At 35.7% G+C, this 27864-nt stretch overlaps 4 protein-coding genes across 6 annotated transcripts; 1 reads left to right on the top strand and 3 right to left on the bottom strand.

Annotated features, from left to right (window-relative positions):
- The first annotated feature begins 993 nt into the window (after window positions 1–993).
- On the top strand, window positions 994–3681 carry LOC102622078 (uncharacterized). The gene is made up of 6 exons (XM_006482650.4): window positions 994–1187; window positions 1276–1759; window positions 2282–2420; window positions 2657–2718; window positions 2941–3079; window positions 3275–3681. The coding sequence occupies exons 1-6, from the start codon at window positions 1076–1078 to the stop codon at window positions 3410–3412; spliced, it is 1074 nt and encodes a 357-aa protein (XP_006482713.1). The 5' UTR covers window positions 994–1075; the 3' UTR covers window positions 3413–3681.
- A 185-nt stretch (window positions 3682–3866) lies between these two features.
- LOC102621796 (probable ubiquitin conjugation factor E4) lies at window positions 3867–9877 on the bottom strand. The gene is made up of 16 exons (XM_006482649.4): window positions 9015–9877; window positions 8292–8496; window positions 7897–8048; window positions 7500–7800; window positions 7171–7323; window positions 6529–6732; window positions 6318–6430; window positions 6095–6212; window positions 5842–5931; window positions 5543–5746; window positions 5309–5404; window positions 5004–5126; window positions 4829–4921; window positions 4553–4717; window positions 4387–4476; window positions 3867–4285 (listed from the first exon to the last, which is right to left on the bottom strand). Exons 1-16 carry the CDS (start codon window positions 9875–9877, stop codon window positions 4106–4108), a joined length of 3150 nt encoding a protein of 1049 aa, XP_006482712.1. The 3' UTR covers window positions 3867–4105.
- On the bottom strand, window positions 9798–15203 carry LOC102621298 (phosphatidylinositol 3,4,5-trisphosphate 3-phosphatase and protein-tyrosine-phosphatase PTEN1). Of its 3 annotated transcripts, none has more exons than XM_006482647.4 (8): window positions 14852–15203; window positions 13906–14232; window positions 13348–13524; window positions 12742–12855; window positions 11776–11964; window positions 11452–11688; window positions 11235–11336; window positions 9798–11136 (listed from the first exon to the last, which is right to left on the bottom strand). In XM_006482647.4, the coding sequence occupies exons 2-8, from the start codon at window positions 14194–14196 to the stop codon at window positions 10969–10971; spliced, it is 1278 nt and encodes a 425-aa protein (XP_006482710.1). In that variant the 5' UTR covers window positions 14197–14232; window positions 14852–15203; the 3' UTR covers window positions 9798–10968. The 3 variants fall into 3 exon arrangements, with proteins under 3 accessions (XP_006482710.1, XP_052299085.1, XP_006482711.1); XM_052443125.1 differs by having other exon boundaries at window positions 13906–13985; XM_006482648.4 differs by having other exon boundaries at window positions 14917–15203.
- Window positions 15204–15866: 663 nt separating this feature from the next.
- Window positions 15867–20641, bottom strand: LOC102621025 (cyclic nucleotide-gated ion channel 2). The gene is made up of 8 exons (XM_006482646.3): window positions 20298–20641; window positions 19550–20192; window positions 17742–17957; window positions 17317–17633; window positions 17112–17223; window positions 16784–17020; window positions 16612–16698; window positions 15867–16522 (listed from the first exon to the last, which is right to left on the bottom strand). The coding sequence occupies exons 1-8, from the start codon at window positions 20333–20335 to the stop codon at window positions 16031–16033; spliced, it is 2142 nt and encodes a 713-aa protein (XP_006482709.1). The 5' UTR covers window positions 20336–20641; the 3' UTR covers window positions 15867–16030.
- Between the last annotated feature and the right edge of the window lie 7223 nt (window positions 20642–27864).

The raw sequence follows: 27864 nt of genomic DNA, 5'->3' as shown, positions 1-27864 counted from the left end.
TTAAATTAGTAGTGCAATTATATACAAATAATAATAAGAAAATTATATTACACCACTTTTATTTTGTCATATATATATCTAATCACCTCAAACTTTTGAAATGTTTTTTGCACCACCTTTGTTTTTAAATTTGTATCAATAAACCACGTCGACACTAAAAATGATCATTTTACCTCTAAATGAATTAAAAGAATATTTTATTCTATACAATTTTAAAAAATAATAATTACAAGAATACCCCTAAATTTAATAAAATAAATAAATCTCAAATCCAATTATGTTAATTTTTTATAATTATAATTTCATTTAAAAACTATCATGTTAATTTTTTGTAATTATAATTTCATTTAATTTGTATAGGGAAGTTTCTTAATATTAATTATTAGGAAGTTTACAATAATTATAGGGAGCTTTTCTCTCCATGTTAATTTTTGTAAACTTCCTATACTTAATTTAATTACAAAATTAAATGAAATTATAATTGCAAAGTGTTCATTTTTTTATAATTATAATTTGATTTAAAAATATCATTTTAAAATTTGAGATTTAGTTACTTTATTGAATTTAAAGTAGTTGATTAATAAAAAATTATAAATAAAGATTGTGAAAAGAATGTGTCAAAATTTTGTAGTGATTATATATATATATATATAATAAAGATTGTGCAAAATATTAATTGCGTAAAGGAAAATGATAAAGAGAGAATCCAAAGAGGCCCCCCTATAGAATTTTTATCGATTGTGTATCGAATGAGTTCATAGACAATTAATCCACTGGTGACCAAATTATCATGCACTGTTTGTTTTTCCTTGCCATCTTTAACGTTAGATATTAATTGGGTAAAGGAAAATGATCAAGAGAGAATCCAAAGACCGCCCAACCCAAACCCCCCACACAAACAAAAAAAAAAAATCCAACGGTGTCGTTTGAGGGATCAACAAACGTCGTCGTTTACTGATCTTTATCCACAGTTATATTATTACCCCCAAACAAAAACCCATCCACTGATAAACCCCACTTCAAAACCGCAAAAAGCTCAGCGAAACCCTCCCAATTTTGGCACCAATTCTTAAAAATGAGCACCTGCAGAGCCATAATTCGAACATCTTTCTCTTTCGTTGAATCAAAATTCTATTTTTTACCTTCAAAATCTTTCCTCTCTCTCTCCCTTCGCCCTCAAAAACCAGGTACACATAACATATACATACATGTATATTACAAAAGTATAAATTTTTGTTCAGTTTCTAACGATTTATCTTATGTAAAATTTGATAGGACCTATTAGTCCGTACAGTGTTCGTACAAGACAATATGGTTCAGTGCAAGCAGCAATTTCACTAGAAAATGGTAATAATTTGATAGATGATGAAAACGACACGCCGTCCAAGGACAATGTGGAGAAGTTACTAACAAACCCTGATGATGTGACCCAGTTTATGAAAATGGAGAGGAGGTGTATGGTGAATGATGGAGTTGGGAGCATGGAATCATTGAGTAATAAAAGATGGTTTCCTTATTTGGATAGATATAAATGTGGGGATGTGTATTTGAGTAGCAGTGAGGTTGTGGAGGCGTTGTCCCCATACTTGATGGAGGAGAGGAAGGAGAGGTTTGTGAACGTTGTGAAAAATCGGAGCTATTCGGTGTGTTTGGTGGTGGAAGGACTGAGTGATTTTGGAAATGTTTCGGCTACATTTCGGTCTGCTGATGCCCTTGGGGTGCAATCTGTTCATGTTGTGTCGTGTGATAGCTCAAAAAGGTGTTTTGGAGTTTGAAGTGAAATTGCATTTGTTTATGGATTATTATTAATTGTAATTTGCCGTCTTGATAACCAATTGATATCTGGCTCTTTTGGTTATGCTTTCCTCTACAGTTTTGACATTTTATAGAGAGTTCGGCAGTTTTGTGATTGAACTAGAATTATGATTGCAAGCTATGTGTTTGTATAGCATGACATGCTTAGTGTACCATAGGATATCAGTATCTTGTCAGATTCAGTTTTGAAATGAAAGGATTTAATCTTTAGGCCTATGTTCAGGTACTGCTTGGAGCTAGATGGATTTTCTAGAATTAGGTTTTAAGCATGAATTGTATTCATTATTATTTTAATCAAAAAAAATGATATTAATCACCATGGGAAATATTGGTGCTGTGGTGCACGAACCTCACTGTATGTGAGTAGAAAAATGTAATTGTACTTCAGTTTGGGGTTGTGTTTTGTTGTTGGCTGAGCTGAAACTAATTTTTGCTTTCTCAACATCACCTGCATTCTCTCATGCAGGTACAGAGAAAATCGCCATGTTAGCATGGGTGCTGAGAAGTGGTTGGACATTGAACTGTGGGATGCCCCTCGAGAGTGCTTTAATGTTTTAAGGTCTCGTGGTTATCGAATTGCTACAACACATGTGGGAATGGATGCGGTATTTATCAATCCTACTTCCTATTGGTATTCATCAATGTTGCCTAATATCTGTTTGGAAATGTTCCCCCCCTTCTTCTCCCCCCCCCCCCCCCCCTCCACCAAAAAAAAGCTTAGTTTCTGGAAGTTATTATCCTGTAATCTTGATGTACATTTCTGACGAGTATTGCTAACTTTGTGTTTTGAAGTTCTTCAATCTGATATATATATTGACTTACTATTCAGTGCTGTGCTTAGATATCCGTTTATGACATGGACTGGTCATGCCCGACTGCAATTGTTGTGGGGAATGAAAACAGGTAATTGATTTTAAGCTTTGTTGTAACATCTAGTTTTCATGTTTCTCTTGGAAAACTCCTCTTGATCTCTTTCTTTTGGAATGCATCAAAATTTTAAGAATGATGAAGTCATGAAATATATAATATAAACCTTCAATCTGCTCATGGTCTTGGGAGCCATTATGGTACTCATTTCTTTATTGGTTATTAATACCACTTGAGGTTTGTGTTCCTAAAATGCAGGGGTGTAAGTGACGAGGCTTTGAGTCTGTCAGATTTACGCTGCAGTATTCCAATGAAAGGCATGGTGGACTCATTCAACGTTTCAGTTGCCGCAGGCATCCTCATGCATCATGCTGTTTGTGACAGAGCTACTCGCTTGGTAGTAGTGTTTCCCTTGATTCTATGGTTTTTGTTATATAAACATGAGACCTTCCAAAGATAAAAGCAACTCAACTTCCTGATTCCTGAATAAATTGTGTTCATTAATTTTTATGATGTAGATTGTTAAAATGAATCAGAGTCTACAAATCAATATAAGAATTGAGAAGCTATAGTGTTGCATTTGTTTTTTCAGGGTTGTAATGGTGATCTCACATCGGAAGAAAAACAAATCTTACTTGCGGAGTTCTCACTGCGGCACAGCAAAAGTGCCATAAGCATTGTGCATGAGTATGCAAAACGAAAGGAAACTACACACATGCCAAAACTGTAACATGGAGATCAATTTGCTCAATGTTGGGGATAAGCAAATTTTGGTTCGGTGCTTATTGTGGAAGTTGTCACGAGAACACAAAGATCATTAAGACAATCAAACATGTAAGCCGTTTAATTGAGAATTGGAGCTAATGCGGCTTGTTTCATTAAGCTATGGAAGCCTAGGTGTCATTCCCGTTATTTGAGGGTGGACATCGAAGCTGAATAGAGCCGACGCTAGTTATTGTATTGAATGATAAACATAAATTTCTGCTTGGGTTCATTTTTGCTGTATGTTTTATCCTAATTATACAGTCAATTCTTTAAGGTCATAACTAGTGCGGAAGTTAATATACACACATATATGTGTGTGTGTAATCATTTTCAAACGTCCACATTTTTTTTTAATACATACGTGATGTTAAATCATGTGATTTAATAACTTATCCGCATAAAAAAATGACACTCACACGTCAGAGAAAGGCTATATATATACATATATAAAAAGATCAACACTTGCTATACTTTGGTTGTGTAATCAGCAAATGTACAGACCTCATATAATTTAAACATGTTTCTTTCTGTTCTGTGCAAAATGCGGTAATAACCACTTTACAGGCTCAAGACTCATGAGTCAGGACCGATGAGACATTTCTATAATTTAAAACAGATAAGATTAATTACATTCCAAAATCAAGAATTTGAAATGGCCCTAATCAATTAACATATCCCCATTAGTGGTTTGTATTGTATCCTTGATGCTCTGAATGTTTAAGCCTTCCCCGTGTCGCTTTAATCCTTGGGACTTGATGAATTCCTCAATTTTTGCCTTCAATTCGGTGTTTGGTATCAACATGTCTGCTGTAAGATGAGATCGATTGAATGGATCCGTCTGCAGTACAAATTAAGTCAATTAGAAAAAATCTAAAATATTTGTGATTTTAATCAATGATTATCTGTAAAAGCATGAAAGAACAGAGTTAAGATGTTTACAGCATCACTGAGAAGATGCCTCTGAATGACAGGCCTGTCAACTGTGATTCTTGACGAAGGTAAAATGACCGGATCCTTCATCAAAGTGTACTGCAACAAAAGAAACAATCACCATTGTTCTGAGCACGGTACAAACCAAACTAGAAAGGAGACATGTAAAACATACCTGAATTGGATCAAGGAATTCATCCGGTATATCTCCAAGGGCAGCTTCGGCGTCCATGGCCTCAGAGGCTGCAGCTTTGGCTTTTGCACCTAACTCAATAAACTCTTGTATAATCCTACCGTCTTCACCAATTTTCCACAGTACATCTGCTGCAGCACTAAACAACTGAAGTCCAAGTAGAATCATCAAATTTGAGTTCAACTAACTCGAAATGAAAATGCAAAGGCAATACGGAATAGTTGAATGAGACGTGTTCATATAAGATATGACTGAAACCTGCTCGTTGTACGAACGACCATCACTGGAGATGGCAGCTGGAAATAAGTTTTGCGTATCACCTCTTGCCAAATGGACATATATGCACACAATCTTGAAACAGATTAATGGAAGTTTGTTAGGGCAAGTAAGAATTCCCATCTGTAGAGTAAGAAATTTCTGCTCAAGTGCTAACCTGCTTCAGCAACTGCTTTGGGCGAAATTCGTACTTTTCAGGGTCTTTAAGAGTAAGAGATTTTCTCTGGGGGCCAACAAGTTGTAATAGAAAATAATTGAGCATACTGGCCACTCTTTCAATCTGGAGAAAGAGAAGTAATTAATAATCTGGAAAATATCCCCCCCCCCACACCCCCCCCCCCCAAAAAAAAAAAAAAAAGTTTACCGGAAAACAATTGTAACTTTCATTTCCCTATCTCCAAGGGAGAAGAATGCAGGGGCAAGGAGGCTGAAGATTAAAAAAGAAAAAGAAAAAGAGGGTACCATCTCAGGGAGTAGGAAAGGAGCCACAATCTGCTCTGATGTGAATGCCAGCATGCTGACATCTTCGTTAGCCAATTTCATATCAATTCTTATAATCTGAAAATACCATTAATATCTATTATTAAGCAATTCAAATCCACTAAATAGGATATTAAAAACAAAAAAATAAGAAATAAAAAAGGATTACATTTGAGACAAACAAAACAAAGTTATGCAATTAAAGATCATGCTTACATTCTCCTGCGAGTGGAAAAGCCGAGTTCTCTCCTGTCTTTCTTGAGCTGGTCTACGCTCCCATTCTGCTGTATTTGACATCTCAGCTTCAATCACTTTGAGTTCAAGAATTTTGTTGAGACTTTCATCAAGAAGATAAATACTATCATTGATCAGGAAATTTAAGAAATTCAGATAAACACCCTTTTCCTCTTCCTTGGCAATCTGGAACATAGCACATCACATTAACACAATCAGTGGGAAGTATAAAGGAAAAACTTGAACATTTTGATATATGCTGGTCCTTGAATAGCACCCACCTGCCTCCAAGCATTTCGGTGACTTGGGACCTGCCATAGGTACTCAAGAAGTTCGGCAATATTATGGCGGATATTAAACTTGTCATAGAACTGCACATGATAGGCAACAAGTCAATTAAAAAGGCATATTCAACAAAACTGAAGGAAAAAAACAACTATCAAGATAACGAACAAATGTGAAAAATATACAGAAGAAAGAAACATGAAATGAGGCAACTATAATGTTCAGCAAACTATATAATGTGGCAATCACCTGTGTGTGAGAACCGGTGAACTCAATGTCAACATATAGCTTCAATAGATTCCTCACAAGATACTCAAGAGACATTTGATGCCCTTCAAATAGAGTAGCTGTAGCAGATGATGAACCACTGAATAGCCAATAAACGAAATACAAATTAGCTGACAATCAACTTTGTACAATTCAAGTGGAACATGTAACAAAATATGACTTTGTGCAGGAGATATCAAATCACCTTCTACGGGGCATCCAGCAGTTCAACACTTCAACCATCTTAGATCTGAGATAAGGGTTTCTAATATATTTTGGACTTGCCATGAACATTATAATGAAGTTCATAAAATCATCCTGCCAAACAAAAAAAAGGGAAAGAGCATTAATAACAAATGAAAATGAGCATCTAGAGATTACAAAGAGCAGAAAAGTCAGGAAAATATACAGCTTACCAGCAAAACCCCATCCAATGCTTTTGGAATCCGGGATGCAAAAATAAGCAATTCCATAGCATCTTCAACAAAATGCTCAGGCATACAGGCAAATTCCATTGGACAAGTATCAGGTAGAGGCATTTTAAATCCACCAACCAGGTCAACCAACCAAACAATCATTAAACGGTAGAAAGAAAGAGCATGCTGAATAAGATCCCCATCCTTAGAAAGAAATTTTTTGAAAAAAGTCAGTATGTTAGAGAAAATTTTATATCGAAATAGGCGATAAGAAACAACAAAAGAGAGACAAAATGATTCTCCAAATGGTGCATAGAAGAATCTTATAAAGAAAAGGGAGGAGGGACTCCACATCCTACTTAAAAAGACAGTTAGATTTATTAAACAGACAACAATGTGTATCAAATCAATTGACCCACCAACCAATCACACTCCACAATGATATGATTCCAACTTCGCTCTCAATGGCCTTAACACTCAACAATGGGGCCTAACTTCACATGATAAATGGAGAATAGCTACAAACATCAAAGGTGCAACAAGCAAACAAATAAAATACTTAACTTTCTTTTTTCTTTTTTCTTTTTTCTTTTTGCATATGCATGTGTTAACAAAGAAGGGGTTGGGGTTGGAATGACATACCCTTAGTATCTGAGCCTCATAACAAAGCTTTTCCTGTGAAGATAACTCTATTTCTTTCTCAATACGGGTTATCTCCAGATTCAGTTGAGAAGAAGGTGTCTGCCCTTGAGTGGCTTTTAAAGTAGCAAGCGTATCTTCAGCTCTTGAAATGTCCTGGATAAAACAAAACACCAATAAACTTACTTATTTACATCCATATGTAAAACAAGTTGTCACAAAAAGTCTGGTGCTTACCACATTGCCTACCTAAATTATTAAAAAACAAAAACAAACTCGGAAAGCAATAATTTTCAGTTCAAAATTAGCCATTTACAAAAATCAAGCAACACCTGAACGAGATGCTTAAAGTCCGAAAATGCTTTTAACAAGCCCAAGTTGAGCACCCTTGCAGTCATAAAGAAACATTCACAAATAAACGGGTATTTAGATTTTCCACCACCGATTGACGCTGGCCTCCCAGCTGGGAGAGAAGGTTCAGATGCACCACCACTGGAACTGGTGGCTTCTTGAGATTGTAACAATCGGTTTTCACCATCACTAAAATGTTTAGACCCGTCTGCTTTCACAGGATTGCCTTTATTAATCCATTCAGAAACTTCTTCCGATGATGCATGTAAAGCGGTCAATGATCTAATATACACTCAAAACCAATAATTAGGAACAGAAACAACAAACCAATAGCGAGAAATGGAAGAAGATCAAATGTCGATTAAAGAAAGTCCTCACCTTAAATCCAAACGACTACTATAGAAAACATATTTCGGATCAATTTTATCCCTTTTAGTTAAATTTGCATCTAAAAATGGATCACAAAGTCGTAGCATGACAGCGCTAAGGTTGACAAACATGCCAGAGCTGGCACAAGATAAAGGCTCAACCTGTGAAACAAGTTATGCACAATACAATATTAAAGTAGACCAAAGGATGCAGTAAGTAACCAATAAATAAACTTTGTTCTATTATGGACCAACCCTCAATAATTTGGCTTCAGCATTTCCTTTAAATAGAAGAACAGTATAAAAGTACTTACGCGTTGATTGTTTTATGTATTGTTATTGGAAAAAATTGTTTCAATGCCATTAAGGGCAACTTAAAAATGCGGTATGTCAGGGAAAAATCACCTGAATATGGGCTCTTGAAGAGTTTCTATTTATCACCTCCGCAAGATACTCAAGAACATTCTCACGGGTGTCGGTATTTTTCAGGAGAGCAAGAAGAACATCTCCAAGATCCTTATACAACCCTCTCATTACAGTCTTAATTGTTGTGAACGAAGACAGCAAATCAGCTGGTCGACGAGTTGATGCTTCAGAGAAACACTGCTGGCTGGTTTTCTCAGGCAACAAGTGATATATCAATAAGAAATCCTTATTAGGCATCAAATATTCCACCCAAAAGTACTCCAAGCAGTAGGTTCATATGTTAGAAAACCAGAGCATTTACAAACAATTTATTTAGCAAATATTAAAAGCACTTCCTACCATAACAGCATTGTAAGATCACTGAATTAGTTTATTTTCATAAGAGCACATTTTTTCCTTCGTCAACTCAACTGGAAACATAATCAAGTTTACTTCATTAGCAGAAAAGGCATCAAATACATATTACCCTTTTCTTTCCTCTGTTTGCTTATTAAAATGAATAATCCAAATGAAATTAGCTGAAAGGTTCATAGATTAAGATAAGTAAGTTTATTCTTTTGTTCTTACAGAACAAAAGAGCATTAGCAGGTTTCATTATTTGTATTTCCCTACTCTGGAAACAAAATTGCAGCAAACAATACTCTTAAACAATCGAAACAATCTAATAGTAGCTATAAAAATAACAGTTGAAAATCCACTCACCCAACATCAGGCTGGCTCTTGAAAATAGCATGGTCAGGCAAAGCACTAACATGAAAAAATGGACCCAAAATACTCGTCATCTCAATAACTCTCCCATTTAAGTACACACTTTTTGGTATCCACCACTGATGATTCACCAAACTCTTCACCCCCACTGGAAAACTAACCAAATACAACAAAGCCCTTAAAGGCTGCTGAAAATTCCCCAATGCCGAAACATTCAAAACACTACCTCTCAAATTCTCATACAACCCTTTCAGTATGGGGTCCAAGGTATCAAAATCCGCCTCCTCAAAGAACTCCTTCAAAAAGCCCGGCGGACACTGGGACCCACTACTAGTACTGTTTCCAAAGCCATCAATTCCGCCCCCAACCTCCGCAAATATAAACGGCAGCAATGGTGAAATACTCGACTTATTATTACTATTATTAATTTCATAATTATTATCATTATTACTACCAAAAAAATCAGGATTGGCTAAGTGAATTCTACAATAAGATACAATCATTTTCTTAGCTTGTTTAACTACGGCCTCCAGCTCGGACCGGAGATTCTTATCCTTCATGTTTCCGATTTTCTTCAATTCGTCGTGGGCGCGGCGGTAACAGTTGATCAAGTACAAAAACGGCGGCTCGGCGGCGGGGAAATTTCCAGAAAGGCGGTCTACTAAGACTCTTTCCATGAGGTCTCGGGAGAGCCTCATGTCTTTGCCTTCGCTCAGAAGCTCCGCCGCGGTTAATTCCAAGTATGCGATTCGCGGATCGGCGTCGGTGGTGGCTTCATTTAGGGTTACGAGGAAGATTTTTCGGAGGATTATGTCCTCGATTTCTTCCGGGGATCGTTGCGGTTTAGTTGTCGCCATCGGGAGGTAAAAGGGTGGGATTTTTTTTAGGGTTTCGGGGGGGTTTTCTCGGGAAACAAACGAAATATAGGTGGCAAGGTTAGGGATCGGGAGGTAATTGGAGAGTGAACGAAACAGAGAAACAGAGAGACAGAGAGACAGACACTCCGTTTTGGTTGAACAGTGTTTACAAAGGCTTCTGTTCGGTAACTTGCGGGAGTTTTATTGTACTTTGTATCGAGAGGAGGAAAGACGGAGTTAGAAACGATGTCGTTGCGGTGTTGGAAGTTTAACCCTCCTCCAAGTTATTGTGATCCTATCCGAATCCGCATCAAACAGGGGGGCTTTACTATATAATTGGATCGGGCTTCGTCTTTTTGCCCCTCCCTAACCCTATCAAATAGTCAAATACAAATGGTGGTTTATGAAGAGTGTCTGCTTGGTGGGCTTGCCATGTCTTTAACAAAAATATCCACACACGTGACGTGTACCGCGATTATGTGGCAAATTGTGAATGGAATTAATGGAAGAGTGTGACTGAAGAAGCACTACAGAATTGGTGTTCTATTTTGAATTAATTAGTTTTTAGTCATAGAAATAGCTGAATTCATTAAAGGGGTTACTTATCAAAACAAAATTGTATGAAATAGCAGTCATGCTCCATCTTAAAGTGTTTTCTTTTTCCTCTTCACCTTCTTTCTCTCTCTTTCTCTTTTTTTTTTTTTCTTCCCCAAAACTCTTTGTAAAATTAAATAACTCCTCCGAAACAAAGAGAAGTGGCATTGGTATGCATGAGTTTTGGCCGAGCGATGGTGCAAAGTTCAATGAGCACTAAATTTATGCAAGTGGTTTTGTATCAAGAAGCAGAAACAGAAATGAAAGAAACATCATCTAGCTAGCTACCAAAATAATAATATTTACAAAAATTTGCTCTCATTTCCTATGCTTCCCCGCCCATGAAAAACCAGACAGGATAAGCAAGATAAATCAGTTGCCATTAAACACTACGAAGATTCATCCATTTTTGGTGGAAAAAATTTCCAGAGGTGTGTGTTTATGAAAGTTGTGTGTACGAGCTTTTTAACATTTCTATAAATCCGATCTCATGATGACTATTCATGGCTGAAATGTTTGTCGTCGTCGTCGTCGTCGTCGTCATCGTGTGGATGCACCAATGAACACTTTGGATTAGCAGGACCAAACACCAGCTCCAAGCAAAATGAAGGCCCACATATTGATCGACCTCGGCTGCCAACTTTATCCAGGTCCCGTATGGAGAACTGCAGGATTTAGAAAGCAAAGACAGAACCATAATTAAGTTTTTTACGCAAGCAACCTGCGAATTGATCTCTTTGCATGTAGAAACCATAGAAGTGACCTGTAGCATGCTGTTTCGGATGAATGCTGCGTTGAAACAAGCGTAGAAGAAACGTGATCCAATCATTTTTTGGTAAAATATAACACGAACATCTCCGCTTACCTGCGCAGTCAGATATCAAAAACGTACATGAAGCATTTGGAACATGATTTGATTGACAAATTCAGCTTAATTACTATATTAGCGATTTTGGTGTGCATATTTGCGGGGGGCATACTTGTAAAGGTTTATCAAAATAATGATCAAGACAGGTCTTTTGGTAGATTATGGAATTCTCCGTGTCCATTTGGACAACGACACGTGGTTCTTCTGACTCTAATTTGCTTCCTTCTTCTTCATCTTCAATGCAAGAAACATAGTACTTATGGTTTGTGTTCCTCTGATTTCCTTTTTTGACTGGTCTGCAAGAACTCCTGGAAAGTTCCATTGCTGGACGGTGCAACTGACCAGTAACCTATGAAACCAAAGAGAGCGTATTGGGCTAATCAAAGATTTGCCTCATTAAAATAATGCCGGTAACCTCGTGTTAGGGGGAACTCACCTCTTGCAACTCTGAGACAACAAAGAAGACTGCATCAGTGTTGATCGTGTCATAAAGTCGAACTCGGAGCAATTCTCTGCTACATCTTTTAGGCAAGTTTACATCTGGAGTTCCACTGTGAACACCCCTGGGAAATGAAATTATATTGTTCCAGTAGCCAACATAACGTCTTTGGCTTGGTATGGAGACCTGTTCGACACAAGCATAAAAATTATCACCAACCTAACAAATCCTAAAATCTGCAGCCACTAAGAGACAATCCTTCAAAGAATATACGTTAGCGTTAAATAAAACTAATATCCAAACACTACGTGACCTTGTTTGTAAAAAGTGCAAATCCTAAAGAGATCATTTGCTTCAATTGTCTTAGTACTCCCCCGTTACTTGTTTCAGTTGATTTTGATTTATACTATAGCATTTCCTCAACTTGATCATCAAACTTTACAACATAATGAAACCAGATTTGTGAAAAAGGTCGATATATTCAAACAAATCCCTTCTTCCCCTTCTCCATTTCAAGTGGGTACACACTTCCTCAAATCACTTGCTAATATGCATTTTGTGACTGCCTCAACCCATAAACATTTTCGGTGATTCCTTGTCTTTGCAGTACCTTAATAAAGTTCCTAGGCTCTACTGCACATTTGATCTACTTTTAGGTGTTAACAGTATCAGCTTATTCCCAGTAGGAAAGCACATCTCAGAGTTTTAGCTCCACCCTGTCATGTCTAGTGGCTTGTCCATCTCAGCATCCACATTATATTGATTAAAAAAAGTACAAAAATAAATAAATAAAGGGTTTAAGTCTATGTAGAGGAAAATGACAGAAAGAATAGATTTACTACCAATATCAGGCCAATCCTTTCTCCACAAACACATAAGACAGAACACGGATAACTTTTAATTTCTATCATCTATTATCGCACTGGATTTGTGTTCCAATCTTGTTTACCTAATATGACTTACTCCTTCATTATTAGTAGTCCGTTTATGTGCATACAACTGTAAAGCTTCCTCTGCCGACATGCCAGTATAAACAAGATATGAACACACCATTAAACCTGTTCGGCCTTTTCCTGCCTGAAAGTACAAATGAGAAAGACCAAGGTGAAGCATAATGTAACCACACCAAAAGGCAAAAAAATTGGAATTACTGTTGGAACACCCAAGTCCAGAATACTAAAAAAATTTCTGTTACCATTTTGTATTCAAAATATTAGCTCAATCAAGTCATAGGTTAGTCATTTGACACTATCAAGATTGCTCCAGGCAATAGTTAAAAGCATTTACAAAATTTTCATTGATTTCAACTGGCATCAGAAAAAATGAGAATCAGATAGTTATGATCTTTCTGCTGTTCATTGCAGAGGCTCTTAAGTCTTTATGTGCATTTATTTGGTTTGCTGCAAGTTGCGAAACATGCTTTGCTTAATTTGAGCATGGCCACAAGTGACAACTGCTATGAACAAACTTTATTTGATGGTTGAAATTTGGCCAATTAATTTTGATCAACGTTACTCATGAACCGTCTTAAAAACAACTAAACAGATTAAACGGAAAAGCAAGTTATACCATGCAGTGTATGACAGCAATATTTTTGGGGTCACTTGATAGCCATGAATGCACACTCTCACAAAGGAGCTTTATCATCTCCAAAGGGGGGACGTGGTTGTCATCAAAAGGATATCTCTCGACACGGCCATAAAAGTGTTCTGGATCATAGCTCTCTTCTATACATAAATTATAAACCTGAAAATAACAAATACTACTGAATCGAGAGCTATATACATCAAAAGATTTAAAAGTAATAAAAAATTTTGGCAGCTAAAATTTTACGATTAACAAGAAACATGAGTAGCTACACTGAAAAACATAAAAGAAATTGAAGTAGATGCCTGCAGAAGCCTCTTTTTGTCATCATGCCAAGCACATACAACATAAAGTTCATTAAAGTAAATGAAATCGAACTTCCTAATTTCTTTCTATTTATAACCTCAGAACAGAGGATTATCACCAGTGGACAGTTAATTCGTCACAAACTTCTATAAGGTCCATTACATACAGAGATAGGAAGACCAAATACATGATAAAAAATGGTATTTGAAAATGTAATAGGTTGAAAAGATCTACCTTATAATGTTCTTGGTGTCTCATGTCTAGGACAGCCTTGACCTGCCAGAGAGGGTTGCGATAAACTGCTCGCATATGTTCTGCAGGAAACGACATTGCCAAAAGACGGTCTGTTATGTACGACATGTCAAGATCATAACCCTCAACTAGCATACGCCTTCGTTTCTTAGACACCAAGTTACGGATATAAAAACTTTTAGTGAGAATATTGATGACTTCAAAATGGAGATCATGGAAGGATGAGCTTCTTTTGGTCTTTGCTATCTCATGCTTTGAAGACTTCCCCCCCATTTGGTTGATATAATAAACTACTTCTATACAAGGTACCTGTTAACACATTATCAAATGAAACCCTGTAAACTCCGATATAATCTGTCACATACAGGAACAAGGATAAACAAGCTAGCAATTTCCCTTCCATTTTATTGACATTGCTATATATCAAAAGGCTGTTCATCACCTTACAACCACATTTGCCATTCTTATCAATATGGCAAAAAATGAAACTACTGCCAATTTGTTGCAACCTGATACTGTTTTCTTAGAAACTCCAACTATTCTCCCAAAGAAAATTATAACTCATTTTTCATACAATCACGACATGATTGCAAACATTAATTTCAGCCGTAAACTTTTTACTGCCAAAATTCTCATTATCGAAATCACACGTGACCTTCATTACACACATCTTCCCATCAAGCTCATACATAGAACAAAACTCTTAATATCAAAAGCTACGACATTTAGAAATTCTTTATATTTCTCCATATGGTTGTATCAGAAAAACTAAGAAAAAAGAACCCAGTGAAGCACATTATAACTCCACATATATTTTGATACCAACACATCATATGTATGTATATATGCGATCATTCATGAAAGCATGTACAATTTATGTACCTGCAATATTGAACTTTAACATGAAGCTTATAAAAAATTCACTTACACGAAAATAATTTGAAGCATCAAGAATACAAATTTGAAACCCAAATTAAAGAAGTGGAGACCCACCCCAGAAAGATTTCCAGGGGGTCAGGAGACAATGATGATCTTCATGTTGTTTGGTTTGCAAGAGAGATTGTTGATAGAAGCGGATTGCCAATTTTTTTCTATTTTTGGAGGGAATTGTGGGGTTATTACAGCCCACTGGTTTGAGAGGAAATTGTGGAAAGTCATTGACTTTGAACGAAAGTCAATCAAATCACAGTTTGGATTGGCGGGAGCTAGCTTTCTTATAAGGCCGTGTTTGGCTGGCCTTTTGGGAAAAAAAATGGTTTGAAGTAGAAGGGCTTTGAGCAAGATATATATATATATATTTTTCCCCCCTCTAAATGTTTGGTTGTATATACTCTTTATAACTCATTTACAGTCGTATTAATTATATGTAAACAAAACTAATGAATAGATTTTGTTTGTACCAAATTCACGTGGCAGTGATACATGATTGCTGAATTGTTTATTTTTTACTTTGTCACGTGATTTTACACAAAATTTATAAAATAATTAATAAACAGATCATTAGTCTATAACTTAAAAGAGTAACACTTGGTGTACAGATTTATATAAATTTTCGTTTAGTAACAGAGGTATGAAGTTTCAAGCTCTCTTTTCCGATTCAGAAAACAATTTTTGAATAACCATTTATAAAGAAATTATGTTAATAGACCTTAAGAGTAGCTTGTGAGATTCGTATGGACAAAAGTCCTGCTTAAGATTGAATAAGATTGCATAAGCAAATTTTTGTGAATTTTATATATAAACGGTATATGATAGAAATTTGAGGTGCTTTTTAAGATTTTGAAATACTCTTTGGAATTTGGAAAAGCACTTCATTGGAGTATCTTCAAAATGGTCTTCAAATTTTTTATTAATCCTAAATAATTTATTTTTAAAAAAAATTCATTCAAATATTATTAAATAATGACTGAGAAATCTAGCTTGCTTTCTTATCATTCATCCGCTAGCAAAAACCTGAAGTAGGAAAGAATTTCCCCCCCTTTTTCTTTTATTTCAAATCCAATTGTCTAAATCGAGTACAAGTTCGATGTTCCATGGCTAAATTGCTACCCAAAGAAAAGAAAAGAAACTTCATTCATCAATGGAAGAATTGCACGACACGGTGTGCTTATTCAAGGTGATCATGTGGTCTAATTGACATGAACATAGCAGCATATCTCATAAGTCTGTTGCTCTCATTGCCTTCTCCATTTTCAGTTACAGAAATCACAGGACCTCTAGTCCTCATCCTGTATCTTCTCCAAGCAAATTGAATATTCACAGCCGCCCATGTCCTCCAATTTGATGAATAATATCTCGCGGTTCTCTTCAGCCTTTCGTTGGCAAATTTGTACCGGAAATGATCTGTGATGTATCGGAGATTCTTTGCATCTAACCCAAATGCTTCTATGGATTCCATACAAAAAAATGTTGCTGATGATGCTGGCAGCCGATCGATAAACGGGCGGCGCAGGCACCAGGAAAGCAACTCATCACCCAGAAACCCTCCTGGTTCAAGCACACTTGTTGCTACCATGCCTTTGCTTAGGCTTTGGCAACGTTTAATCCGTCCACGAACAATGAACACCATTCTTGGCACAGGATCCCCTTCTCTGATTATCTGTTTTTGCAAGCAAATGAAATTTTTCAGTGAATTGGTAAATCATATAAATCAGCTTTTTGATAAATATCCATAATTCTTTTTTTCACCTTTTCATCTTTAGAGTATACAAGGGGCCTAACTCTGTCACATATGTTGTCAAGAATGAGATCATCCAGGTTGTGGAACAAAGGTACCTAATACACAGAACAGTAATGAGAATTCAGGACCCGTTGATTCATTTCTTATTAAGAACATCATCTCGCAAATACGATCGAGTACCTTTTTTATAAGATCAAGGCAGAGATACCGTTTAATGCCACGCCTCAGCCCTTCCGGCAAGTCTTTGATCAGTTCCATCTCATCTTCTCCTCCCATTGTTGCCCATCTTTGACGCTCATAATGGCGAACTCTCTGTCTCAAACGCGACGGCAGCTGCCTCCGTCTCATCCACCATTCCATGTCTCGGCACCTCAGCTGCATCTTTCGCTTCTTTGCCATTACAGCATGCAAAAACACCTTCACAGCAACAGCAATTTAACTTATTAGAGTCAGTATTTCCGGCATCATTGAAATTTGCATTAATTGTAGTCGATCATACATGACTTACCTGAATGTTACCAATCAACAGAGTGAAGAGCATTAGTCCACTGAGTACAATGCATATGCTGAACATTACTTCAAGCCAGTGACTTGTAGGCTCAAGATCATTGCCAAAAGTGCTGTTAGCGAAAGTCCGAAAGTTAGCCAAAAGCCGAAAGCAATTTTTTTAATTTCAAAGCTCACTGCAGTTTTGTAACGGCCGATAAGTTTACCTGAGAGTCATGAGGCCCCAAAAGATTGGATAAAGGATTTTTACGGCAACAGAGTTGCTAGAAATGACAGGAAGAGCCCACTGGTAGATTCCATAATGGAAGGGCCCATTAACATCTAAGCACAAAGACTTCCTCACAGTTGTGGTTGAGTTACCTCCACATGTGTTGCCAATAGCACCCGACGGCACCAGAAACTGATAGCATACCTCCTCTGAGCAAGATAAGTAGAGATTGCAATTTGCTTGCCGGTGACATTGCTGCCGGAGACAGGAAGCTACGCGTTGTATGGCAAGGACGTACCAGCATCCTCCCGCAACCTGTAGAAAGTCGTTAATCAAAAAGTTATTACTGGTACAGTCGGGGTGAAGTGAATAATGCGAACCAGTAACTCTTTGGACTGAGAGTTTACGATCCAGGTTGCTTACATGAGAAGCAATAAAGTAAGCAATGAGATTGAGGCCGAATCCCCACCAAATGGTGCCAAAGATGTAGCCAGTGACCTTCTGCATTCTTCTCATTAAGTAGATGCTGTGATACACTTTAGGAAGGAATTGGAACAAGAAGATTATTAAAAGTATTGTCATTATCATCTTAATCTTCTCTTCTCTTATTAATTTTGGTACCACTAGCCAAAACACAGCCTGCAAAAACGCAAGTAAATTGAATGCTTAAGTATCGATATCAGAAAAATTACGTCACAACAGCTATACATATTCTTATTTATAGTCCCCCGTCCATTAAATATTCTTATCAACCATGCACTTGTTCCTGCTTGATTGATTAATACATGCACCTAATAAGAAATTATAAAGAAAATATAAGTTGTATAAACTGAATGTTTCTTCTTGGTGTAAGGAATTGAGGTGAAGGTAATTCAATGTTTATCACCAAAACAGAGGTAACAGAAGCAAATGAACGGCCAATAATTAGAAAGTTGCACATCATATCATATGATCATCATAGACCCACCCAAAAAACGCAATTATTGTACCATCTGTTTGCTGGGTGATGGGGTCTGTGGATCCCACCTTCAGTTATCAGTATTAGGCCACATCTGATCAGATCACATCACAACACAATCACATTTTTACATCAAGAAGAAACTGAATTTGAACCAATGACTCATTATTGCCCTATCCTCTTGGTTAGAGGAGTAACATGCAATCTTATGATCAAGCAGGCCTGTATTACAATATAATTTGGGACTCGACTAGCTTACAGAATCTGTAAGCTACAGACTGCAGCATCAGCCGTTGGATGTGGAGTGAAAAATTAAACAATAGAAAATGGGATGGTGGGATGATGGGAGATGTTAGGTACAGAATCTGTACCGTAGGCAGGTCCTATAATTTGTATGAAATATGACGCCTCAGTTTGAAAGAGAGTGGTTAATTTTAAATTATCCATGATAAGATGACAATCTTCAGAGCATTTCATTTTACTGAAAATAACAGTTTGACTCCATTCACTATTTAGAAGACGAGAAATTGAATCAACGTAACTCTCATTTACTCAGATCTTTTGAATAAAAAATGAGAGTATATTCAAGTATTCAATAAATTAGACACGTATTAAAAATTATCATTTTTATCAAGGGATAAATTAAAATTAACCCGAACATATATGTAACCAAAAGAAGAAAAATTAAAGCGTTGAAGGTAAATATCCCTCGATGACTCTACGTAGTTAATCTTCATAATTGTGATTTACTGCTGTGAAACCAGACGATGCGAGCGAGTATCAAAAACTTGCACATTTTGGCGCGTAGACCTAACTGAAAACCTAAATCAAAACAAACAAAAGATGCTAGGTCTCCAGTTCAGCTTCTGTTTCTGTCATGACAGGTAGGCTTGCAGAAACTGAAATCTAAACCTCACACTGTTTGTCACCCACGTCAGCCTACCATTTTGGGGGTACTTGTGTAATTTAATAAGTTGAATAAGACAGCAAAAAGGATACTTTTGATACAAAACACGGCTTTGCGTCTGGTGTGTGCAACCCATAACGCACGCGAAATTTAAAATCAAAACGTTCGGAGACAATTGAAATTGACCCATGTTGGTTAGTATCACTGAACGGGAGCTATAATATAAAAGTAACAAATATTAGGGTCATACCATAAAACTAAGGTGAATCTCAGGGGGTGAAATGTAACAAATTTTAGAAAACCTTTGTTTTCTCCAGAAATTATTTTTTCCGACCCATGAACCTTTAAACTTTCAGCAGAACTGACCTGAGGAACGGGGAGAATTACGAAAACGTCGAACCAAAATCCTTTGAGAGACCGCACGTAATGAGAAGCGATGGCACGTGGGTCCCACACGAGCTTGCCGCATCCGACAACAAGCGACTCCCTCGAGACGTACGCCAGCCTGAACTGAAGCCACAAGTGAAACAAATGGACGGCGTCAACGCACGTGCGAAGAACGGTTACAATCGCCGCCAAGGCGCCGTCCATGTACAAACACGGGGCGCCACCTCGGCCGATGGACAGCGCATAGAAGAACAAAGGGTCCACAGCCAAAGACATGCCACGTGCGAGGAGGAACGCGCGGTTGAGTCTCTGCACGCGCTTGCTGCGAGGATCGAACACATGAGCGAAGGTGGCTGAGGCAGGACGGCCGTCCTTGGGGCCTAGGATCTTACTACGGGCCTGAATGGGGACGAGGGAGGACCCGGCAGAGGCCTCCCATTCGGGCTGGTGGGCTTGGTCGCAGCTGGTGGAGTGAAAGACCGGAACCCCTACTTGAGTGCATGCATAGCATTCAAAGTTGTGGTTTGATATTGGATTGTTGTCGTCGCTGTTGCCGTCGTTGTTGTTTTCGCCATTTTGATCGCCGTCAACTTTCTTGCTTCGAAACAATTCGATAATCCACCTGCAGGCATTATTAAATAACCTCTTGTATTAGAATTTAATTATCTATGCGAACAACCGGAACGCGCAAGATCCTAAAACTGTATAAACGGCTTACATACAGTACCTTGGCAGGGAGAAGGGGAGGTTGGGGTGAGAGGGCATGGTGATGAGGGAGTAACCATGGGAGGAGAAAGGAGGCGCTGGTGTTGGTGCTGGTACCGGTCGACGATGGTGTACAATGGCCAATTGGATTCAATCAATCAATCAACCAGCAGTATGATGCAGGGATTATATTATAAGAGAGATAGGGAGGCCTAGGGGCTATATATGGTTAGGCTGTATCATGTTGAGGGCTGCGGTGTCACGTAGTAAATGAAGAGAAGAGAAGAGAGCGGTAGATACACGCAAGTGAAGGTGATCAAGGGGGTAGCAAAACACGTTAAAAGCCGGTGTGGCTGAGTTGAGTACTGGCCTGGAAGTGGGGTTGCTGTGTGTCTGGCTATAATGTTAACGAGCAAGCTACTGGGGTCCACCCATGGGGTGAAGTGATCAGTGATCAGTGACCACTTCATGTCGATGATCATCTACACAAGCTTTACTTATGGACCACCACGCATGGCCATGCACTACGTAAACCACTTGATCATCTCATCTCACTGGCTAGCTACTTATTACAGGATTAAGATTCCCTCATGATCTGATTTTTATTAGAGTAAATTTTATTAATATAATTAGTAGTTAATAAATTTTTTTTAAAAAAGTTAAATCCTAATTATTCACTAACACTAAAAAATATGTGGCACAAGATCGGTAAAAGATCCGGAGTGTTCAGATCAGGAGAGAATCCTGATCCTTTATTACATGCAGTGGAATTAATTAATTCAATATTCACTGACAACAAGACGCTGCAATCAGTTACCATTGGGGTAAGAATTACATTTATTAATCGCTCGCTTTGAGATTCCTTAATTAACCCTTTAAAAAAAAAGAATTCCTTAATTAACTAGTGCTCTTGGGGTCAACACTAGAGCTGGCAAAATTTGACACGACCCGATTACCCGACACGAACACGACATAAATAAATGGGTATGGGTCATTAAATTTAACACGATTATTAAATAGGTCGGGTCCGGGTCAACACGATTTTTTTCCGTGTCGGGTTAGGGTGAAAATTCTTGACCCATTTACTCGATCAATGACCCGATTATATTTTCTATTTTAAAATAATTTACATATTCTTATCATTAAAACTCAAATATTAGAGATTATTTTTTTTTAAAAGGGTGAATATAAACACAATGTTTTATTTATAAAATTTTAAATACATTTAGAGTTTCAATAGTGTAAACGTGTAAAAATTGATAGACATGTATATTTTATAATATTGATATATAATATTATATATATATATAATATTAAAACCTCAATAGTGTAAATGTGTAATATATTGGTAGATATGTATATTTTATAATATCGAGAAATTATGTATGTATGTATGTACGTATGTATGTACATACGTATGTATGATATTGTGTAAATATTTGATGTAACTTTTGTTCAATATATAGATATTAAACGGGTTATTGGGTAACCCGATTATTTTTCCGTGTCGGGTTTGGGTTTCAATATTTTGACACGATTATTAAATGGGTCGGGTTTGGGTCGATCTAAATTTGACACGACACAAAGTTGACACGACACGAACACGACCCGATGACCCGTTTTGCCAGCTCTAGTCAACACCATCATGTTGCTATTAAATCACAAATATTACACGATGTAGTGGTTTGTGCAGTAAAATTTCACACTCTTACCTACTTAGAACAATTCAGTTGAAAATGAATGCACTTATGTTCTTACTGTTTAACGGACAAACATGCCTTCTTTTCATTGTCATTTTCACGGTCAATATGACGAGGAATTAATAGCACTTCTCGTGGAAAGCGATTAACATTTTTGGTTTTGGTACATTATTAGTAAAGTAGAAACTTAAAATCCACTCCAACCTACAAACATTAATTGTGTTTCTGCTAATGGTAATCATTATTCCATGGAAAGTTGTTAACTACTTAATGAATCTTGAGAATTTGGGTTTATTATTATTCCATATATGCAAAGTCCTTATCTACTTTTTGAAATTGATGATTAAGTATTTTTTTTCTTAATTGCTAATACATGTCATACATGTATACGTTGATTGTATTACTTATGATGTATTATACAATTTCTCCTCTATCTAGTTATAAAATAGTAGAGATTTGTAGTTAGAGGAGAATTTTTTTTCTTTTTTTTTTGTTTGGTTTAAGTTAAGATAAATGCCAACTCTATATTAAAATAAATACTTGATAGCTACATGTGTGAATGAGATTAAATGAAATCATTTGACATAACCCGTAGTACAGATACTTAAATAAAATAATTTAATGTAATTCTGAAATTAAACGTTGAGGTTTAAAAATTATTTTTCAAATTACTTTGGTTTAATAAACATTTTGCAGCAACACAAGTAAATGTACTGTACTGCTGTTTCAGGAAACATAATAAGTAGGATTAAAAACCAACAAAGTGTTGGCTCCACTGGCAATGAAGTTCTTTTAAGTGGCTTGATTGGATTTGCTCCCCAATTCGAGTCGCAGGGAAGTCGCCTTTGTTAGGAGAATATGTGCTTCCCTGTTCGAGCGGTGACTTCTAATCTGAATTGTGGTATGAGTTTAAAGGTGCCTCCCACAGTTAGGGTTCTCCCTAGAATACCTCGTGGTTAAGAAAAAAAAAATAGAATTAAAAGAATGAGAGGTATAAAACAAAAGTACATTCGGGCTTCTTCCAAAAGCATACATTACCAATAAACCGCATAAACCAGCTTACTGACAAGACGTAGCCCACAAATTAACATCAAGTTGCAAAAATTGCAAAAAAATAATAATAATAATTTGAGCAGATGAAGTAGACGGAAATATTTCATTACTGACTGATTTTCTAAACGATTCTTCATTAATAATAATTCAAATAATTTAATTTTGCTCGGCAGAGACGTAACCTTCGCAACTAGGTGCGATCACAATGAATTTTTTCTTTCTTTCTTTTAAAACAAACGGCCAAACTAGGTATCTGTCAATTATATATGGAAAGATTTTTGTTTCTTGTTATATTTAATTTAGAATTTGTGGGTCAGTATGGGGCTCCCGGCTCCGCGATACTTGTTTTAAATTTTTTGATATTACCATGGGTGAAAGCGCAAAATCAATTTTTTTTTTAAAAAAATAATTTCTAATATCTTTTGCGCTCTCGTACTTTGATTATATCTTAAATATTAGAATTATTATAGTAAAGCAACAGTATATTACGAAAAAAAAAACATTTTTTTACTAAAAAATTAAAATTACGTTCTATAAAGCGTGAATTATATCTGTATCTGACAAGTTTCAGTTAGAAGCATAACATACAAAAACGGAAATGAGATTTGATTTTTCTTATGAAAGATTCTTCATTAGTCTTTAAATTGCGTGTTTTTGTAAGTTCTAATTTTAATTTTGAGGTCAATTTCCTTCTAAACGATGAGAAATTCTTTCGCCACATCTTGAGTAAGATAAAGGATTCTGAACACTTTATATATTGGTTCAATTTAGCTTGTTAATTAATGCCTATATGTTACATGTGATCCGACTAAAACGTTCGAGTTTACAATTCATTTTATATTCACATTTTATATCAAGTACGTTGTTCGTTCAAATGAAGTTTTCTATTTAGAAACAGGTTAGGTATAATTATCAACCTCCATGAATGTTATTTTTCAATATCAAAGTTTCTTGATCGCTACTCGTAACTTTCATAGTCAGTTAATTCAATTTTAATTACTCTTGGCAAGTAGCTAGTGGTACGGTGAGATTAGCATTATATGTACGGAAAATTGAAAACGACCACACTCCTAATCATACACTCAACTCAATTATTTGAGATTTTTAAGTAATTAAAATAAAGATATTGATGTTTGTTGAATTTCAAAAAATCCAAATACCAGTGGGTCCAAAAATGAAGAGAAGTCTGAATGAAACATGCTAAGGTGATAAGCTTTGTGCTTCGAAATTTCACATGGGGTGAGCGATACACTCAATACGGATACGGAAGCACTTGTGAAGGCAGCAGAGAACGAAAGCGATTCTGCGTTTTTATTTATTAGGTGAGCACCCATCACATCTTGGCGCCAAACATCACATCTGATATTATGAATGTGATGCTTAGGTTTCTTCATTTGTGTAGAGCCATTGAAGGGGAAGGAGAGAGTTTTGTTTATTAGACTCCGGCAAACTGAGATTTCCCAATTCCCGTTTTGGGTAAAGATGTGCTTGGATCGTGACAAAGAAGGAAGAAGAAGCAAATTATTGCAGTAGCTTTTTTTCCCCCTCTTGTTTTACTTATTTAGCTTTTTTATTTAACTAACTAATATATCAATACAGAGTGTTCATATTTTAAAAGATGTAGGTATTCGCATTAAAAAAATTTATAAATATGTAAAAAAAAAGGTGAGAACAGACTCAAAACCTCAAATATAATTTCAATAAAATAAAAAATTACGTGTCCAAATATAATCATTCCAGAATTTGACCTTACTGTGATTTTTCATGAAATAATGATTAACTAACAAAAAAAAAATAGGGAAATAGAAACACTTATAGTTCAGGAATTAGGAATATGTAGAGCTTTCACTTGTGGGGATCATTATTACTTTTGCGTAAATAGGGAACTTGTGAATCTCATTATCTTTTATAAAGTGTGTAAAAGAGGTTCCGAATATATCATCATTTTTAACCCAATTGTACTATTTTTTTTTTCTGGTTTTTCCCTTTCTCTAGCATTCAAACTACAATAGTTTTAATCCATAATTATCCATGCATGCATTTGAATTGGACCCTCCCCTCTCATATATTGTTCATTTTTTCCTACTAACTAGTCATATTGTTGAGAAAGGAGAACGATATGGCCCTACATATATAAAAGAATAACAATTTTACAGTCAACATTTTAACTATGTAACGTTGTTAAAATATATAAAAGAATAACATTGTTTAAGGGTGTGTTTGTGATTGAGGTTGGGTAGGTACAACACTAAAGTGTTTGATAAACACTAACTGTTGTAGCTTTTAAGTTATGTTGATATGATTTTTCACTTACATAATGAAAAATATATTATATCTTTAGTAATTTTGTCAAAATTATATTTAAAATTTATATTTACTACATATTATTAACTTTTATTTGATCGTTATAGTTTTTTTTTCCACTGCAACAGTAACTTAAAAACTACAGTACCTCAATTCCAAATGGGACCTAAGTCGGTTAATTTACAATTTTAATATCACTAATACATGAGCATTGATACAAACTACAATGGAGGGCTGAACCAGGCCCCAAAAACTGGAGGAAATATAAAATGTTTTAATGATATTTAATCATTACATGTAAATTTACATTTTTTAACCCTCAAAATTGACTAATTGCGAGCTACATAAAATTTGAATATATTATGGCTGGCTTGTCGAGGAACTAAAATCTTGATTTTACTGCTGGGTAGTTACCACATCTCATCAAGTGTGCAGTTGTTGTTCATATATCGAGTGACACTGAATGCTGGGGTTATCATAAAGATTGGCATTAGACATAGATATCAACAGATCAGTAATAATTTGTGCGCAAGAGATATGGCTGGTCCATGCAGACAACTTGCTTCTGTCTTGTAGCTCACACACAGTTCACATCTTAGACCAACAAAGGGTCATATGACTCACGCCCTAGTCCCACCTTAATTAGCTGCCCGCAGTATGCATACTTCAATAAGCCCCCCCCCCCCCCCCCAAAAAAAAAAAAGAAAAGAAACAACTAGAGTCTAATAATTTTGTGGCCCTCATGTGGAAGTAAATAAGCTACAAGACATTCAGATCTTAATTAAACTTTAGCTGTTGGAGATTCCAAATATTGTGGTTGGAATTGAAGTTGTGGTCCTTCCCCCAAAAGGATTTTCTCTGTTTTTTTTTTTTTTTTCTTTTTACTACAAATTTTATGAGAATGAATTAATAGATTTTATGGACCTTATGTATCTTGTTCCCTTAATTTTTATTATTTTTTTTTACAATAAGTGAAATAGAGAAGTATAACATCCTTGCCATTCAGACTGCGGTTTGTTTGTTAAACCATTAGTTTGCACAATAATTACATGCACATTTCAACAGACTAATCCTACATAATTTATTTTTTTAAAAAAAATAATAATATGGAGCCGCTCGAGGTTAGTGCCAATTATTGGGCATGCAGTCGATGATTAAGCATCTTTTTAACTTTTATAAGTCACCGTGCATCACGTTTTGCTTTTCCCACGAGACAAAAAAGACAGCAAGCAATCTCATTATCCTTTTTATCTTTTTTTCTCATCCTATTGAAATAATAATAATAATAATAATAATAATAATAATCTGAAAGAGTTGCATTATTTTGCTTTCTGAAAGTGGACGTGACTATATTAAAATTTTATTATCAGCTCTAGTTCTTAATTGAGACTGTTTGTATATATGATTGTCTTTATTGCATTTTGATTGATTAGAGATCAGAAACTAATTAAAAAGCAAAGTATAATTGGATATATTCTGAAATAGTTTCATACTGTGGTTACTAATACATTGTGATATCTGTCCATTAAAATTTCGTAAACCTAGATCTCTTGATACATGAATCGACCACAGACAATATGTAACGATTAAATGTATTCATATATAGCATCTTTTTATCTTATAAATTAAAAATTAAATCTGTTATTCAAATACGATCGAAGTATGTACCTTTTTCAGTTTGCCACCCTTCCTTTTTCATATTACAAGCTCATGTACCGTACAATTTATCATTGTCTACCCCTCCTCGTCTGGGCTTAATCACCTCGATTTCATAAAATTCTTTCGGCGTACTTGATAGTCATAAGTGGTTCAACTATTCTTTTATTATTTTTTTTATCACAATATTAATCACATGCTTCTCCAAACAAAGATTGTTCCATAATTTGAGTTTTAAATTACAATATCATATGCATTTATATATGATTGATGATTATTTTAGAATTCTCTCGTGATTTAAGTTTCTATTTTTTGATTAAAAAAAAAAGTTTCTTTCTTGAGCGAAATATAGGTAATTGATAATTATTAATACAGTGGATTATAATCTCGTGAGAGGAATATGATTCAAAATACATGTATGTCAAAGAATGTTTCAAAATTAAGGTAAGCTCCTATAGTAGAGAATCATAATTCATGAAGTAAACGTACTCTAAAAAGGAAACAATTAATGAATTGAGTGGTAGTTTAAGCAAAGTGATATTTAATCAAATATATTTATTCAAGCCTCAAAAGAAAAGAATCTAGCTTAATACCATGTACCTTGTCAAAGCTTTTATAATATAAACAAATCAGCAACAATTTTCAATAAAGAGATTTTTTATTTTAATAAAGCAAGCTCATGTTACGTACAACTTTGATGTAATGTATTTTATTTCATAAAATATTAATTAGTATTTGTATTTCTTTTTATTTTTTTTAACTTATCTCTTATTGTAGTAAAATAAGAGATGGATCTTTTCCTAAATAATGACTCAACAGAACAAAACAACAAATTAAATTCATCTTGCACGAAAGATGATATATTTATTAACAATA

This window comes from Citrus sinensis, chromosome 6 (genome assembly GCF_022201045.2).
Source record: "Citrus sinensis cultivar Valencia sweet orange chromosome 6, DVS_A1.0, whole genome shotgun sequence".
NCBI classification, from domain to species: Eukaryota; Viridiplantae; Streptophyta; class Magnoliopsida; order Sapindales; family Rutaceae; genus Citrus; species Citrus sinensis.
This window is presented reverse-complemented; position numbering and strand designations above follow the sequence as displayed.